The sequence below is a fragment of the Lissotriton helveticus genome, chromosome 1_1 (genome assembly GCF_964261635.1).
Source record: "Lissotriton helveticus chromosome 1_1, aLisHel1.1, whole genome shotgun sequence".
NCBI classification, from domain to species: domain Eukaryota; kingdom Metazoa; phylum Chordata; class Amphibia; order Caudata; family Salamandridae; genus Lissotriton; species Lissotriton helveticus.
In genome coordinates this window covers 1124444768-1124461244 of record NC_136057.1, presented here as the reverse complement: position 1 = coordinate 1124461244, position 16477 = coordinate 1124444768, and the positions used below count along the sequence as shown (strand labels likewise).

The window sequence follows — 16477 nt, the reverse complement described above, 5'->3', positions numbered from 1 at the left end:
CCTGCCCATGCCCCTTCCACCTCTAAATAAAAACCACTAATAACAATCTACCATTCAGATCTTTCCATCCAGTTACCATGATATTATTTATGTGGCTTTAGGATCTACTGGGGTGTGATGATTCAATGGTGATACCATCTGACAGGATTCATAGCTCACTGATGCTCGCTGTGGGCAGTGCAAATATGAAGCATCATTTCTGACCGCAAAGTTGCACATCATACATATTCCCTCATCTGAAAAATATAGTCTTCACTATAAAACATTGCACACTGATCCCTGCCAAGTGAAAAAGAAATATTTTTAATGTGCAAGATGGTGTGTACTCCTGCATCAGGAGCAGCCTGCAATTATGTCACAGTACTCTCCCAAGAGCTCCAGCGCTAGTTCTTCATACAGTGACAGAGTTGAAAGAGTATCAAAGATGCGCCTTTACGAAAGATGGCCTGTTTCATAGCTGGCAACACCACACGCAACAAAAAAACTATTACATTTAATACAACTTCAGACAAGACTTGAGTGTGGGCAAGGGTCTCAAACTCCGCACACTGTTAGAATAGTGCACGTATTCATGCAATCAGGGCACAGATATCTTGAACAGAATTCTCTCTCCACATAATCCAGGCTGCTGTGCAGCAGTCACAGATAGAGGCAAAGAGAATACAACCTTCTCTTACACTCAAACACAAGTATTAGCAATTTTTTATTTTTCAGTTTCAAATAGCGCATACTTGTCCCAAAGGTAATGGAGCACTTTAGATGACCACCAGTTATATTACATTACCCAAGGATATTTCCTTTTTTGTTTTGTTCATGCACAAGAAGTTTAAGCGATTTGCCCAGGATCATAGGATGTTGAGGCCACACCGAGACTCGAACCTGGTTCAAAATCATTTCTTTTCACAGTTACAGTAGTTGTTGCTTTTGATTGTGAATATGCACTTGTTGTAGCTAGGTAATCACCATCAGCAGACTTGATCACTGAGCTATGTGTAGGCCTATAGGGAGGGGTCAGCTACAGTGATCTGGCAAGTAGGCTTCAAGGGTGCGTTGTGCAGGCAGTACAGAGAGGCCTCGCTGTAGGGTCTCACTGAAAAGGGCAGCTATAACGGCTCTGATGCGAAACAGCTGTAAGGCACTTCAAGAGACTCATCTCTCCCAGGAGAAGGGGAAAGAACATATGGGGAAAGACAGCATATGCATACTGTATTTGACCTGCGCAGGCCACCAGTAATCGTGCAGATGGCATGCCCATGATGATGTGGTATCCGCATGCCATTCAAAGAAGTGCTTTTTATGGCAGGCCACAGAAGACTTGGCTCTGTGATAGCAGCACCACGAGCACTGTGCTTCTGTACCCTGTTCTCCTGGATCCCCAGGAACAGAACCCTCACTCTTGAAAGCATCCCCTTGCACACTACCCTGTCCCAGCCCTCCTAGCCCATTTGCTCTCCCATGGGGAGTGACCTTCACATGCCCAGCTTCTCGCCAACTGTGTGAAAGAGCCAAGCTAACCAGGGGGCAGAGCAAGAGATGGACACGCCTACTTCTACTTCTGACTTCCAATCAGCATAGAAGAAGAAATAAAAGAGAGGTGACTGCCATTGATGTTTTTTTTCTTATGAGAGACACTGTTGGAGTTTCAGTAATGTATCCTACATGACATGTTGCGCTAGAGGGCGGGCCAGCAAAATGGCCGCACTGGTGTGAGGCTCCTTAAGTCCCGGCTGAAAAACATCAATCTCCTGGCCCTGGAGCCCTGAAAAGTCCCAAAATTATGACAGCAATGACCTGGTAATGTACCAAAGCGTGCAATACACTGACCCCTTTTGGCTGACTGTTGAGGAACTGGCCAAACAAGACTTCATAGTGGTGGGGCCTGAGAGGTTGAGGCGGAGCGCTGGGACAAATCGCGGAGCTGTGGCCGGTGAGGTGAGCGACTGGCCTTGACTTGTTGCAGCTGACAAGAGATTACTATGGGGGCGGTGGCGGCGGGAAGAAAGCCCACACGGCGGAAAAGAAGGATCCCTGGAGAGACAAGGTGGGCCATGCCCGCCCGCCCATCGGACACGCAAGGAGCTGACCTGTGGTGGCGGAATGGGGGGCCCCCCCGCTGCAGTCCCTGCGCGCATGAGGTCCCAGCAGGGGAAGGCGCCTAAATATAACAACTGTCGAAAGAGACTTGAGCCTATTGGGAACTCCCAGCCAGGCATGGGTATCAAAAGTATTCAGGTCAGCAGTGCAATACAGACAGACGGGGCCGCCCTCCTACCAGCGTGCGGTCTGACACAGGGCCTAACTGGTAGACTGGGTGAGGACACCATTTTGAAGTACATGGGCCGCTCACTGGGCTGCAGCTGCACATGGACCAGCGGAGACACAAGGGCTCCGGAACTATGCATTTCACAGCCCACACACGCTGCAAACTAAGGGGGAAAAAAGTACAAGAAAGAAGCACAGACCCCAAAACACAATAATACAGGAATAAATACACTTAAAAACAAGAAAGAGAGGAACAGGTAACGACCGCCAGTGATTTTCATTCAAGGGCCAGGCCAGTGACACAATACCATAGGCCTGGAGAGCCCACTGCCTGAACCGCTGTGCTGAAGACTGCCTCATTGACGTGCCGGCCAGCCGGAGGCACTGTGGACCTGCTTGAATTGACTGGACTGGCACAATTCACTACACTGACAGCTGCCTGGGGGTAACAACACCACGCTGCTCGCTAACCTGCTGGGTTAGCCGGGATAAGGCTCCATACCACAAGGGAATGGGCAAAGCTGGTAGCAGGCAGTCTAAACTGCCTTTCGAACCCCAACAATCCGCACGTGGCCAGAGCCAAGACCCCGTCGAGAGGATGGAGGCCACTCAGCAATCTGGCAACAAAGGCATGAAAACTCTCCTTCTCAATATGAAATGCAGCCTCACATCAATAGAATGTAAAATGGATTCCATGTGTACCCAGATGAACTTCATAACTCAAAGGCTAGAAAAGCATGATGTAAGAATAAGCGAGGCAGAGCGGAGGACATCAGCACTAGAAGGCATTACCGCCCAGAGGGTGAGTGGATGAACTAAATGGATCGCCTACTGAGGGTCATAGTCGCAAAAAACGAAGACTTGGAGGCGATGTCTAGGAGGTACAACATATGTATATTGGTGATTCCGGAAACAGCCAAAACCGGAAAGAACCCCCTTGCCCCCCTCCAACTCCCAGTGGCTCAGCTTCTCAACTATTGTGTTTGCGATGTGGCTCTCTGGATGGCAAGGGAGCTGAGGACGCTCTTGTTCAAGAGTCACAACATCGCACTATATCCGGGTTTCATACTAGTGGTCCAAGAAATCCGGAAAAAGTTCATCCCTGCCAAAATGAAATTGCAGCAGGCTAACATCACCCACGCCATGTTATACCCAGCCAGACCAAGAATTACGCACCAAGGGAAACAGCAAATATTTACCACCCTGCAGCAAATAATGGACTTTCTCAAATGGCTGCCCCGAAGCTCACTCTCAGGGGGGCGCATTTCATCTGAAAATAGATCCACTTCTCCCCTTCCATATCAGGACCAACCGCTCCAATCCCTCAGTGGGGTGACATCGGTCTCCAGGATTTGGCACATCTGCACACCGTAACAGCTGATGGTAGCTAGACTGGCCCCTCCTCTCCACCCCCACCCACCAGGTTTGCACTACTTCCTACACACTGCAGCCTGGACTTCACCAGAGGCGTGAAACCATGTACTGACAGCGCACAGAAGACATTTTGGACAATATGAGTGAAACAACACTGGCGCAATGGGGCCACACTGCCACAATCCTGGACACCCCTGTTCACTTTGGGTGGAACAGCCTCGCCCTTGGCAACACCCCCGAAAGAATACTCTCACACAACACAAGGACACACTTTCTCTTCTCTCTCCTTTCTGTCCCTCAAACTACTCAATCTTGCCCAGCTCTTCCCTTGTCACTGAACTATTTCCCCTGGCAACTACCTACCCTGACCTACTCCTGACCCCTTCTTCTCCTTTTTTCTTCCTGCAACCCCCCTTGGGGCTGTGATATGCTTTACATTAAACTTGGTGTATTGCCCTCTTTTTTGGATGTTGAGGGAGGGGAAGATTGTCTTCGGCATGTTGGGGACACTGAAGGGGGAGGAGGGCTATGTTTTGTTATAGCATGAGCACATTCCATATGACCTCAGGCATCTACATCCACCCACCACTAGCCCATAGCCTTAATATAAACGGAAATGTCCCTCTGTGCTCCAATGGCTAAGTCACCATGGTAGACAACCAATGACACATGGGGATTAACTTTTTAACGTGAGATATCCGGGGCCTGGAGAACCCGCAGAACTTTTGTCACATCCTCGCATACCTCGACAGGCAAACATACAAGTAACTATGCTACAGGAAACACATATTGCCCCGGCACCCAACCCCACTTTTGCGACACGCTGGACGTCACATTGGACTTTCTCTTCCTACTCCTCATATACGAGAAGGACAGCAATCATAATTCGTAAGGATAACCCCTACATTGCGGATGATTCCCTGCAAGATGTGCAAGGTCAATACAACATAATGTGGGGCATAGTTCTGAACATTGATTCCACTCACACCATATGGGGACGAGATCTAAATCTCACTCTCAACCTTGACCTCTCACACCCCCAGCCGCACCACAATACTCCTGCCCCTCGCCACCTACGATAGATTATTGTGGAGCGCCAATTACTGGACGCTTGGCAGTTGACGCACCCCACTGCTAAAGATGGCACATTTTACTCCTTGGTATACTCTAGTTGGTCTCGGATAGATTTCTGGCTGGATGCCACCAAAGCATTTGATTATTTGGAGTGGGATTTCCTAATGGCTGTGATGCGGCGCATGGGTTTCCATCCTCAATTTTTGGCATGGATCCGACTTCTATACAGCCAACCTTTGGCGAAACTCATAATCAACAGGACTTGTTGCCTCCCCCCCCCTTTGTTTTATCCCGGGGCACCAGGCAGGGGTGTCCGCACTCCCCCCTCCTGTTCGCCCTGGCGATAGAGCCGCTAGCACTGTGCTCCGCCAACACCACCGAGAGCACGCCTTCAAATACTCTACTAGGCATATTCTGGTGTCCCTATATGCCGCCGACATCACACTATACATCAAGGACCACCAGGACAACCTGGGTGCCATGCTCCGTGAATTTATACCATTAGGAGAGATGTCGGCAATAACGGTTAACTGTGAGAAATCCCAGATTTTCCTTCCCACTCCAAAAACTCCTCACTAACATGGAGCAACCCAGAAATCAAAACCCTGGGCATCATCATTTCTAGGAACAAAGACTTTCTCATGCGAGCTAATTATGGTAGAGCATTAGATTTGCTGACTGATTCTATTACCTGCTGGATATCCTTGTCCCCTTGCCATGGCGGGACGCACAGCGCTGATAAAATGCATTATAGTCCCCAAGCTACTATACTTATTCATCAACATCCCCTATTCCCACGGTCACCAGTTCTTCAAAAGCATAAGAACACAGTTACTCTGGCTAGTATGGGGGTGGAAAACAACCCCGACTCAGCTCGCACACACTCTCATTGCCTTCTCATTGCCTTTCTCCAAAGGAGGCTTTGAAGTCACAGATTTAGAATTATGTAATGATATTATCATTGTGCTAAAGTGCACTATATTGTATATTGGCAACACCCCACACCCCCTCATCCCCTACCTGGCAGTGGAGCAGGGATACATGGTAGCCTCCCCGATATCGCGTAACTCTGCACAAGACCACATGAGGCAGGGGGCTCAGACTCTACAATAGCATGCACCAATACAGCTTGGCAAGGGATAGCCAGGTGGCAACATGCGCCAATGCTTTATTCTTCCGGCATTATGCCTTGCTGGACGCCCGACCTCCCGGTGACGCAGGAAGCAAACTGTTCATGCATGCTTAATCGACTAAATATGTATACATGGACTGACATATACATGGAAGGGAGTTTCACACACTGGTAATACTTTTCTGGGGACAGCATGCCCTCCCCCATGGATCTATTCATGTACCTTAGATTACGATATGACGTAAAGGCTGCCACTCTGGACTTCAGCGATGCTGTACCAATACCATTTGCGGTCAACAGATAATTGCGACAGATGCAGGGAGGCGAGGATGGACTTCCTCCACTTAGCCTGCGGGCCGGTGTCAAGATATTGGAGGGAGATCGAGGAAGCCATTTCACAGATGACAGTCACACCAATACGATAACCCTCCTCATAGAGCTCCAAGGCTACATGGAGACGGTGGAAACCCCTGTCAGGAGATTTGTCGATGTGGGTCTCTTGCTAGCCAAGCGACGTGTGGCATGCAAATGGGGGCGAAGCAGCGATCACAAATTGAAGGATTGACTCAATGACTTAATATATTGCCAGGTGCAACTGACCACGTACTCTGAGCTCCTGCCTGTGCCCTCCAGATCGCGAGATATATGGGAGCCCTAAACACTTACTGCCTGCATCACCCCACTAGGCCGGAGGAACAAACGAACCCTGGCCGGCAATAATACGTTACGGGCACTGGGCCACAATCTCTTACATATTATCTCATGGGACAGAGCTATTATGGTAATTGCCTCTGAAACCCAGACGATACAAAAGGTACTTTGCGCATATATGTGTGCTGCAGGTGGAAAAACAATAAATAAGCGTTCGACATTTGTGAATGCCTTGTTACTGCTAAGAAAACGTTAATATGGAACTACTTGATGTTTGACTTATAAATGTCAATAAAGAAGAGTGAAAAAAAGTATCTTAATTGACATTAAAAGTTACTATTTATGTGCCACAGAGTGATAGTCAGCATGTATTTTGCATGTAAAAAGCACAAGGCAGGTGCAGTCCATTGAAACTGTACTTTTATTCAAATTTTCGATGCAGGACTGAGGGATCTCCGTGCCACATTCAGTAATGTCAGTCCCCAGGCTGCTGGACAGAGCTGAAGCCAATCCTTAGACACCGCTCTGTGCGAAAATGAGCAGCTTGGACGACTCAGACATGCGGCGCTTCGAAGATGCAGCTCACCTTTTTTAGTCTGAATTTCTGAAAACATTTTTAAGCAAGAGAGCAGTGCGGCAACTTCCTTAGCGCCTGGCCCGATTGTCCCAGGATACAGACCCGCGTAAGCCACTGTACACCCCGCCTTACAAAGAGATTTCACCGGCGGCCGTTGTGAGTGATTGACGTGCCAACTTTTACTAGTGTTGTAAGTCGCGGAAAATATGAGTGAGGAGAGAGCTAAAGTTCAGGCTGGAACAAAATACATGTGTGCTCACTGGCCAAAACTCCTTGGTTAAAGAGGGCAGGGTGAATGGGAAGGGGGTAGAAGAAATAGTACCTGCATGGCAGTGAATAGCCACTAATAAAGTTGAATGAATCTGTTCTAGGCCAATTCGCCTCCGCAAGCAACGGAAGTGAAGTCAAGCGTTTGAACCAATTAGGAGGCAGGAAAGATGAGGGACGCTGGAGTCAACCTATGGTAAGCAGCAGGCGGTATTAAAGCCCTATATTGAATACAGCATGTCAGCATGCGCGCTGCCAGGCTCGGCCTAAAAAGGTAACCATAGAAATAGTTCCTGAGAACAACATCCGGTATGGAACTTGGTCTCATTCTGGATCTTTATATCCTGAGCGCCTTCCTTTGCAAGAAGAAAATCAAGACGTTTTCTATTGCTCAGGTCCTTTTGTCTTCGAAGATGAAGGCTAGTTTGTGTCCAATGACGTGCAAGGTTCCTATTTCGTATATTAATCCTGCAGTCACACAGTAGGTACTTGTGTTTTGTGGTGGACTCCTCCCACTGTCAATTTGAGGTCCTTATGCTAGGGCTATCATCTCGTCAGTGGGCAGTCTTACAGACTAGCAGTGATTGAGGAGCATCTTCGCTTTTCAGGGATTTTAGTATTCCTGTACCTTGACACACTCGCTGGTGAAGACTTGCTCGGTGCAGCTTGTGACAGCCCACATTCAGACCACAACGTCTTTGCTCTTTGACCCAGGGTTTCCATCAGCCTTCCCAAAGTCTTCCCTCCAGCCCACTCAGCATCTCCTCTTTGTCAGGACAGAATTGGACACGATCTCCCTCAATGCATAGATGTCTGTTGATCTACTTAATCTGAAGACTGTCTTGCTGATTAATATTACCTTGATTCGGTGTGTTGACGAGCTGCAGGCTTTGGCTTTTCGCCCTCCTGGTGTGACCATTATGAGTTTCGCCAAAGGTTGGCGGTATAGAAGTCGGATCCATGCCAAAAATTGAGGATGGAAACCCATTCGCCGCATCACAGCCATTAGGAAATCCCACTCCAAAGAATCAAATGCTTTGGTTGCATCCAGCCAGAAATCTATCCGAGACCAACTAGAGTATACCAAGGAGTAAAATGTGCCATCTTTAGCAGTGGGGTGCGTCAACTGCCAAGCGTCCAGTAATTGGCTCTCCACAATAATCTATCGTAGGTGGCGAGGTGCAGGAGTATGGTGGTGCGGCTGGGGGTGTGAGAGGTCAAGGTTGAGAGTGAGGTTTAGATCTCGTCCCCATATGGTGTGAGTGGAACCAATGTTCAGAACTATGCCCCACATTATGTTGTATTGACCTTGCACGTCTTGCAGGGAATCATCCGCAATGTAGGGGTTATCCTTACGAATTATGATTGCTGTCCTTCTCGTATATGAGGAGTAGGAAGAGAAAGTCCAATGTGACGTCCAGCATGTCGCAAAAGTGGGGTTGGGTGCCGGGGCAATATGTGTTTCCTGTAGCATAGTTACTTGTATGTTTGCCTGTCGAGGTATGCGAGGATGTGACAAAAGTTCTGCGGGTTCTCCAGGCCCCGGATATCTCACGTTAAAAAGTTAATCCCCATGTGTCATTGCTTGTCTACCATGGTGACTTAGCCATTGGAGCATAGAGGGACATTTCCGTTTATATTAAGGCTATGGGCTAGTGGTGGGTGGATGTAGATGCCTGTGGCCGTTCTGTGGACTAAGACTTTTTTCCTTCCTGAAGTGAGTACCTTATTTTACTTTGGCCAACACATACCTTTGTCCACATTCTATTCGCCTCCTCATCCCACCACGGCGGAGAGGCTGCTTGGTTTGGATCCTTACATTGCACCTAAAGCAGTGACAGAACCTGCAATTATCAGATTAATGAGCTAACTTTTTCTGGACTATATTGGCTCCAAGAAGGCCAAAGCAATTCAGAAGCAGACAATTTCTTGCTGAACCATGTATGTATAAAGATCTGCTACCAGGGGCAGCACCTCCACAGTGGAAAAGGGAAAAATTAAATTATGATAACTTTGGTATTATCATTTTTTTTCGTTTCTGCTGGCCTAGATTAGGGCAGGGAGGGGCTGGTGGCTCAGGGAGGAGGAGTGATTGTGCACACTAAGTGCGCACAACTGCTTGGCCGGCCGTCTCGGGCCGGCCAAACAGTCATGCACACTTTACATGTTCCCCACCCAGGCTGTAATGCAGCCTGGGTGGGGAACATGCACAGGCTTCCTGGCCCAGTCTGAGCACTGAACCACGGTGCTCAGACCAATCACAACGCTGGCTCAGGGGAGCCTGTGTGCTTCCAGACTCTTCAGAAACTACGTAGAAGAGACAGAGGCGTCCGCGGAATGTGGAGGTAAGTGTTAAATATTTTGTTCCCCCATCCATCCGCCTGCCTCCCTCCCGCCTCCCCACCCCTGTTCCCTGCGAGCCGCCACGGTCTGCTACACTCTTGCCAGGAAGGAGCTCCCAAAGGCATCAAAACCCATTTCACCAGGGTGAAGGCAGCGTCTTTAGTGTTGTCTCAGGGTTTTCTCATGTTCGACATCTGCAGAGAAGCACCGTGGGCTCCTGTCCACACCTTCCCCACTCATTACTGCCTCAACAGCACAGAGATGACTATTTTGCTAAATTATTGTTTCAGTACCTCCTGGTTTGACCAGCACCTCAAATCCACCACCTTGGAGGTACTGCATGCATACTGATTCAAGAGGCGAGGAAGGCATTAAAGAGTAAAGTAACTTGTTATTTTATATAGTAGACAGGCGTGTTTTTTAAATTAATTTCTTTGCACTTAATACTAATTACCTTGCGGGTGTAAATGGTAATCTTGACCACATTCTTCATAACATTATGAATGCAGCCTTATAAGGACATTTAATGTTGAAGCACAGTTTAGTTTTGAACAGCAGATTTGTTCAGGTAAAAACATTTGTATGAACATCAGTGAAATTTTGCTTCGTGTTGTACTACAGTTGGTTTGCTTTTTTCCTTTAGAGCATATTTAACATACAAAGCTGAGAAATAAAAGAGGACACCTCCACCACTCAGACCAGTGGCTTTTTGATGTAGCTCAGTGTCATAGTTTAAGTCCAATTTCAGGACGCATAGATGCCCTGGATAGCATTCAGTGTTATGCGGTTTTCTGCACTATTGTCAGCACTAATTTCTAGCGTGTCTCAGCTCAACTAATTATTCCACAAAATTGTTGAATTGTATAGCGAAGGCTGGGTTGTGGGGACGGGTGGCTTAAGTTCAGCTTAAGAGCCACTAGGCTGCTAGTGTGTTAGGTATTTTAACAGTAGTCGGCGAGTTCAGTGAAGGTGTCGACAGACTGACTCTGAAGTTATGTCTCCTTCAGATCTGGTGCGGAAAATAAAGACTTATGAAACGGATTTTGGGTAAATGAAATTCTTTATTTGACCATTTCATTGCCGCAGTCTTGGGGTTTTATTTGCGACCTTGAGACTAGAGAGGGCCTAGCCGCACCCTGCAGTTCACAGTAGCACAGCCTTTTTAGGACATAGGGCGCCTAGCTTGCTTACAAACTAGCTTTGTCCAAACATTTGCTAATGAATGGTGGAAGGTGACCAGAACTTTAAATGTTGTGGTTTAGTGATGGGAAGATAAACGAACTGTGTGCTTCCTTAACAGGGGAGAGCTGCTTTTAAAAATGAATAAGCCTTTGAAAGCGAAAGAAGCGTATCTTCGAGCCTTGGAGCTGGACAGGCTGAATGCTGATCTATGGTACAATCTAGCCATTGTTTATATCGAATTAAAGGATCCAGCGGAAGCCCTGAAGAATTTCAACCACGCTTTAGAACTAAACCCCAAGCATAAGTTGGCATTATTCAACTCTGCGTTGCTCATGCAAGAATCGGGTAGGTAAACGTGGTCAATGTTGATTAACTTATGCAACACCTCTGTGTTAATGTGAGAAATCTTTTCAAATGATGTCCGTGTGCAATCATGAGCCAGACTTTCCATTATTTTAATTTCAAAGCAGATGCGTAGTAAGTTAATAAAAAGTGTCACTTTTCTTAGAAACTGCTAATAAAGATGAATGTTTCCAAACCTTTTCAGGTTGGTTATTCAGGCAGAGTATTGTGTCTTTTCCAGGTCTTTACAGTTAACCTGAGGGTAAGAAAGACAATGTTAATGTTTGAAATCCGTTGCACAGGGAACAAGTCACCTTGCTTTACCTATTGAAATTAAACTCCTTTTCGGCTTTTCTTGTTTGCATTGTTAAAAACATCAATCAGTGAAGCGCCTTTATTTAGCACTAACAAGACTTTAAATGTAATGGAAAAAGTGTGTATGTGTGGTGGGGGGGTTCTCTAAAAGGGGAACGGTCCATTTAGTCAAGTGCGTGGCTAAACTAAATTTCTATGATTCCAATAGTGCGCCACTTGACCAGTATATGTGTACTTCCTTCACACACATTTGCAGAGAATCACATCTGCATCTGAAAAACGAGACTATTGCCCTGCAGAGAGGCCAAGGATGGATGACCATGTACTCTGCACTCTTTTTTGACCCACTGAAAGAAATTCGTACGGCCTTATGGCTGGTTATAAACACCTAAACGCTCCCTGGGAGTGGCGACGAGATTAGACCTATCAGTCTAATTTATACAATGCAAAAAGTAGTTTCTCGGGTAATTCTAGATCCATTGCAGGACTGGAAATAGGAAGAAAAGGTCCTCGCCCCCTTTCAAATGGGCTTTAACCTCATTGCTGCTGAGCATATTCCCCTGCTGTGCTGGTAAATCGTGAATCCCATTACTTCATGACGAGCTGGGCTCATCATGAGCGTGCGAGGAGGCTACACCATGACGAGCCCAGCTCGTCATGAGCGTGGAAGGGGTTAAACAACGCACATCTACTATAGATCAAGTCTTTAGGTTGAAACTTTCATATTGGAAAACTGCAATCCTTGAGGGTGGCAGTCTCTATTCGATATTTGTAGACCTAAAGTCGGCATTTGATTTTGTCCCGGGGGACTTTTAAAAAACAAAAATTGTTTATTAAGTTTTCTGTCAAAGGAAATATAAGTAATAAATGCAAACATGTATATTTGCCAATGTGCAGTAGGTGGCGAGGACAGGCAAGGGCTTCATAGGATACAGCATGACATTGAAAGGAGGAGGGGATAGAGTCCAGAGGAACTTACTTTGGTCAGTATTGTCTATCATGGGGGTTCCTTCTTACCTGTGCCATGTAATTGAGTAGTTGCATGAGAGTCATTTTGCACCGGTTTGTTGTGGTAGATTGGGGGAACTCTCCAAACCCTTTGCTGTAGGTAAAGGAGTTTGACAAGGGTGTGTGTTGGCCCCTATGTTATTTTGTTTGTGTATTAATGGTCTTATAGATACATTGAACACCATTAAGAACAATGAAGCACCTAAACTTGGCTCTTGTAAAGTACCGGCATTGACGTTTGTCGACGATACCCTTCTTCTTTTAAAAACACCAATGGGTATCCAAAGGATATTAGATAGCTTCAGTGCCTTTCGTAGGTAAGGGGATTAGAAAATAATGTTACCAAAACCAAATTTATGGTTTTGAATCCATCTCGCTCCACACGTCCAAACCACAATGAATGGGGTATTCTCCTTGAGAGGGTTTCTACTTTAGATTATCTACGACTAACTCTTAGCAAGCATATGGATTGGCTTTGCCAAACAAAAGCTAAAACTGATACAATACACAAGTGGGCTTGCAAGGGTGTATAGGGGATCTTTTTATAAACATGTTAGTCCCACTATTGAGATATACAAAGTGCAAGCCCTAAATATTATTTTGTATGGCCCGAGCTATGGGGATATAAACCTGTAAAAGACATGATGCAATTGGAGAACAACTTTATAGGCAACTAATGAGCCTCCCCTCAAGCACCGCATTAATTCTGCTTCGACCAGATCTAGGTGTTGGATCAATTTAGAAGGGGATTGGACTTAGGCCACTACTATTTTGGAGAAGAATGCGAGTCACCCCTGCACTGATCTCCTATAGATTGGCCCTAGGGGAGATCTGAGGGCTACAAGGGGTGGGCAGGATGCCCTGGCTTCATTATATTGAAGAAACATTAAAAAGCATTGGCAGGTTCCTGCTGAGGCTTGCTCTGTGATATCCAAGGGGAAACTGGCAAAAGTTTGCAAAGGCTTTAAACTATCTTCCCTCTTGCTGAGTTCTTCCCTGGGAACTATGACATCAAGATTCACAGGGATTAAAGAAACATTCAGACTAGAGAATTTCTTGGATGAGCTTCAATCGGCCCTAGTGAGGAAGCTTTACATCCCGTTCAGGCGTGGATCACTTCCCTTGCTCATATTTACTAACCATTGGAGGGGTGAGGGCTATGATTCATTTCTGAAATGCCCTTCTTGTGGCACAGCTGAGGAAACGGAGGTTCATGCCTTATTTTTTTGTTCAACCTATAAGAAATGTAGGTCCAAATGGCTAATACAACTCTGTAGAAGTCTAGGAACAGCGCACTGTCATGATGCCCTTAGAATTTCGAAAACTGATACTCATCAACCTATTGTTTTTGCAGTTTCTAGATATCTCTTTTCACTCTGGTGTGTTCGAAAAAGGTTTTTGAGAGGTTTGTCTATTTTGTTGGGGATGAAATCAGACCCATGCATTTGACATCTGATAGTCCTGTGAAATATGGGGGGTAGTATGGTTTTTATTATATTAAATGCAATTTCCATTCCCCTTTTTCTATGTCCAACTTGGCATCTCAGAGTAAATGTGGGAGAAATATTTTTTCCTCCTAGTTGTCGTCTAGATGCAAGGATGTTTTTAGGTGTTAGAGATTTTAAAATATTTTTTATCCCAAGAATGCCAACATCACCTTTTTTTCTGGACTGTTTGGACACTGCGTGTCCAAAAGCTGCGACGTCATTTCCTAGAAGTCAAACATGCCTTGAGGGATCGTGTAATCAAATACGCCATGATCCTTCCAGAAAAACTGCATTTAGTATCATATGGGAAAACCTGGCTCTTCATCGCCCCTGATGAAGTCTGGGATGGGCTGGATGGCTGGAGGAGAGTTGGGGACGCCGGGACGTATATTCCCTATCACAGATGAGAGGATCTCACCAGATGACCAGTGACAATGACATGACCCACCACAATGTTTTACCTAAGGGTTGAATGGCCCATTGAGTTCATGATCGACACTGCAACGCTGGGTTCACGTATTGCTTGTATATTGAACACTGCCTCACTCCGAGATACTGGCTGTATGATTCCTTGCCTCCTTATCTTTCGGAGTGTAGCCACTATGGCTGGGGAGAGAGAACTCCTCATGATATCAAAACTGGGTGGCGACCACGGCCTCCTACAAATTGTTGTATGTTTTGGGGCAACATGCACTCTACTAAGTTGGGGGGATGGGCAGGTTTGAATCCGCCATGCAGGGAGGTAGGAAGGGTGTTTGGGGTTGGAGTTTGTTTCACTGTTTGTTTATTTGTTGTTGGGTTTCTTATGCAAAAGGAATAAATGATGGACGGAATGCTGAACAATGCAAACATTCACCCCCAATCTCAAAGATCTGGGGTTAATCTATCGTTCTTTTTCTCACCACGCCACTCCAGTTTGGACCCAGCCATATGCAAATCAGTCTTGATCCTATGCCTCATGGGCACAGTCCAGCTCAAACTGCCCAGCCAGGTCCTCCCTGAACCGTACACAAGCATACTGGGACTGGTTTCAGGGCATCACTCCTCATCAGTCAGGCTAGCTTGAATCCAGTGGCGCAGTCAGCAATGTATCCTACATCTAACATGGCATCTGGGTGTGCGAACCACAGTCCATTACATGGCTGGGGTGGGATCCGCTTCCCTCCTACACTTATGCGTACCTATGGCCTTTCAGCTAGCCCCCCAGTGACCCTTAATACTTTTTCTTTCATTCCGCAGTGCCAATGTCAGGCTCGGACTCTGACTCCAATGGCACAATGGCAACCTGTTGACACCTGGCATCTGACAGGCTCACCGATGACCTTGAACTGTAGGCTCGTCTCCTGGAACGTCATTGGCTACGGGATAAAATTATGTGGAGAGTGTGATTACAAAACCTCCAGAGACATTCTCCAAGCGATGTCCTTCTCTAGGAGACACACCTCCTCAGTACCACTTGTCGAACACTAGATAGATAAAGGTACAAAATGGTAGCTCACGCCAGCTATACAACGGGTTCTAGAGGGGTTGGTATTCTTCTCCGTAATTCGCTGCAATTCATCGTACAACACACCTGGACAGACACTCATAGGAGGTATGCGGTGATCTCAGGACAGTAGTAGGGCATGCAACTCAACATTCTCTCTATCTACATACCCCCATGATTACACAAGGCAGCGTTCTCTGACAATAGCTCACTCCTCCATCAGCTTCCGGATGATAGTCTGTTGGTGGGCGGAGATTTTAATGTTACCATGTACAATGATGCTGACCGATGACCACTTTGTCCGACTGGGCCCTCTCGTCGGCCTCTGGCCGATTTGACAGCTGCACTTGGCCTTGTTGATGTATGGTGTGCATACAACTCCACCACATAGCAATACACCTTCACTCGGTAGCACCTTGCAGCCTACCACGCATTGACTGCCTACTTGCTTTGTCCAACCAGCTTCCCCACTTTTGGGATGTTTGCCACTTGGCCAGGAGCCTCTCTGACAACTCCCCTCTCTGGACAACCTATCCACTCCAAAGTTATAACTGCTGTATTGAACTTAGTCCCTGTTGCTTTAAGATACCCCTCTTCTGCGCAGGCATTCACAACGCCGCTGAGAAATACTTGGAGGAAAACAAGGGCTTGGTGTCCTCGCTACAGACCCTTTGGGAAGCCTACAAAGTGGTCATGAAAGGTCAGGCCCTCTCCTTACTGGCGATGTTCAAAACAAAGCAGAAGGCCTGTCTGAAAATGCTAGAGAAAGAGTTCCCGGTACTGGAAACCTAATTGACTGACTCGGGCCACGGCAACTTATACCATTACTTAACTCTGAAACAACAAGATTACAAAGACATAGCAATGGAAGCTGCTAAGATCGCCCATCGTGCATCCCAACACCGCCTCTATAAGGTGAGTGACAGAACTGGAAAACTCCTGGCCTGGCTTGACAGATGGCAACAAATGAACCAGTA

At 46.6% G+C, this 16477-nt stretch overlaps 1 protein-coding gene across 2 annotated transcripts in view; it reads left to right on the top strand.

The window, feature by feature from the left end:
* The window catches only part of TMTC3 (transmembrane O-mannosyltransferase targeting cadherins 3), a 425295-nt gene that overhangs the window by 333673 nt on the left and 75145 nt on the right, over window positions 1–16477 (top strand). For both annotated transcript variants that reach the window (XM_078678861.1, XM_078678865.1), the window contains exon 13: window positions 10981–11207. In XM_078678861.1, the coding sequence (XP_078534987.1) occupies window positions 10981–11207 (227 nt within the window). The remainder of the gene's footprint in view (window positions 1–10980; window positions 11208–16477) is intronic.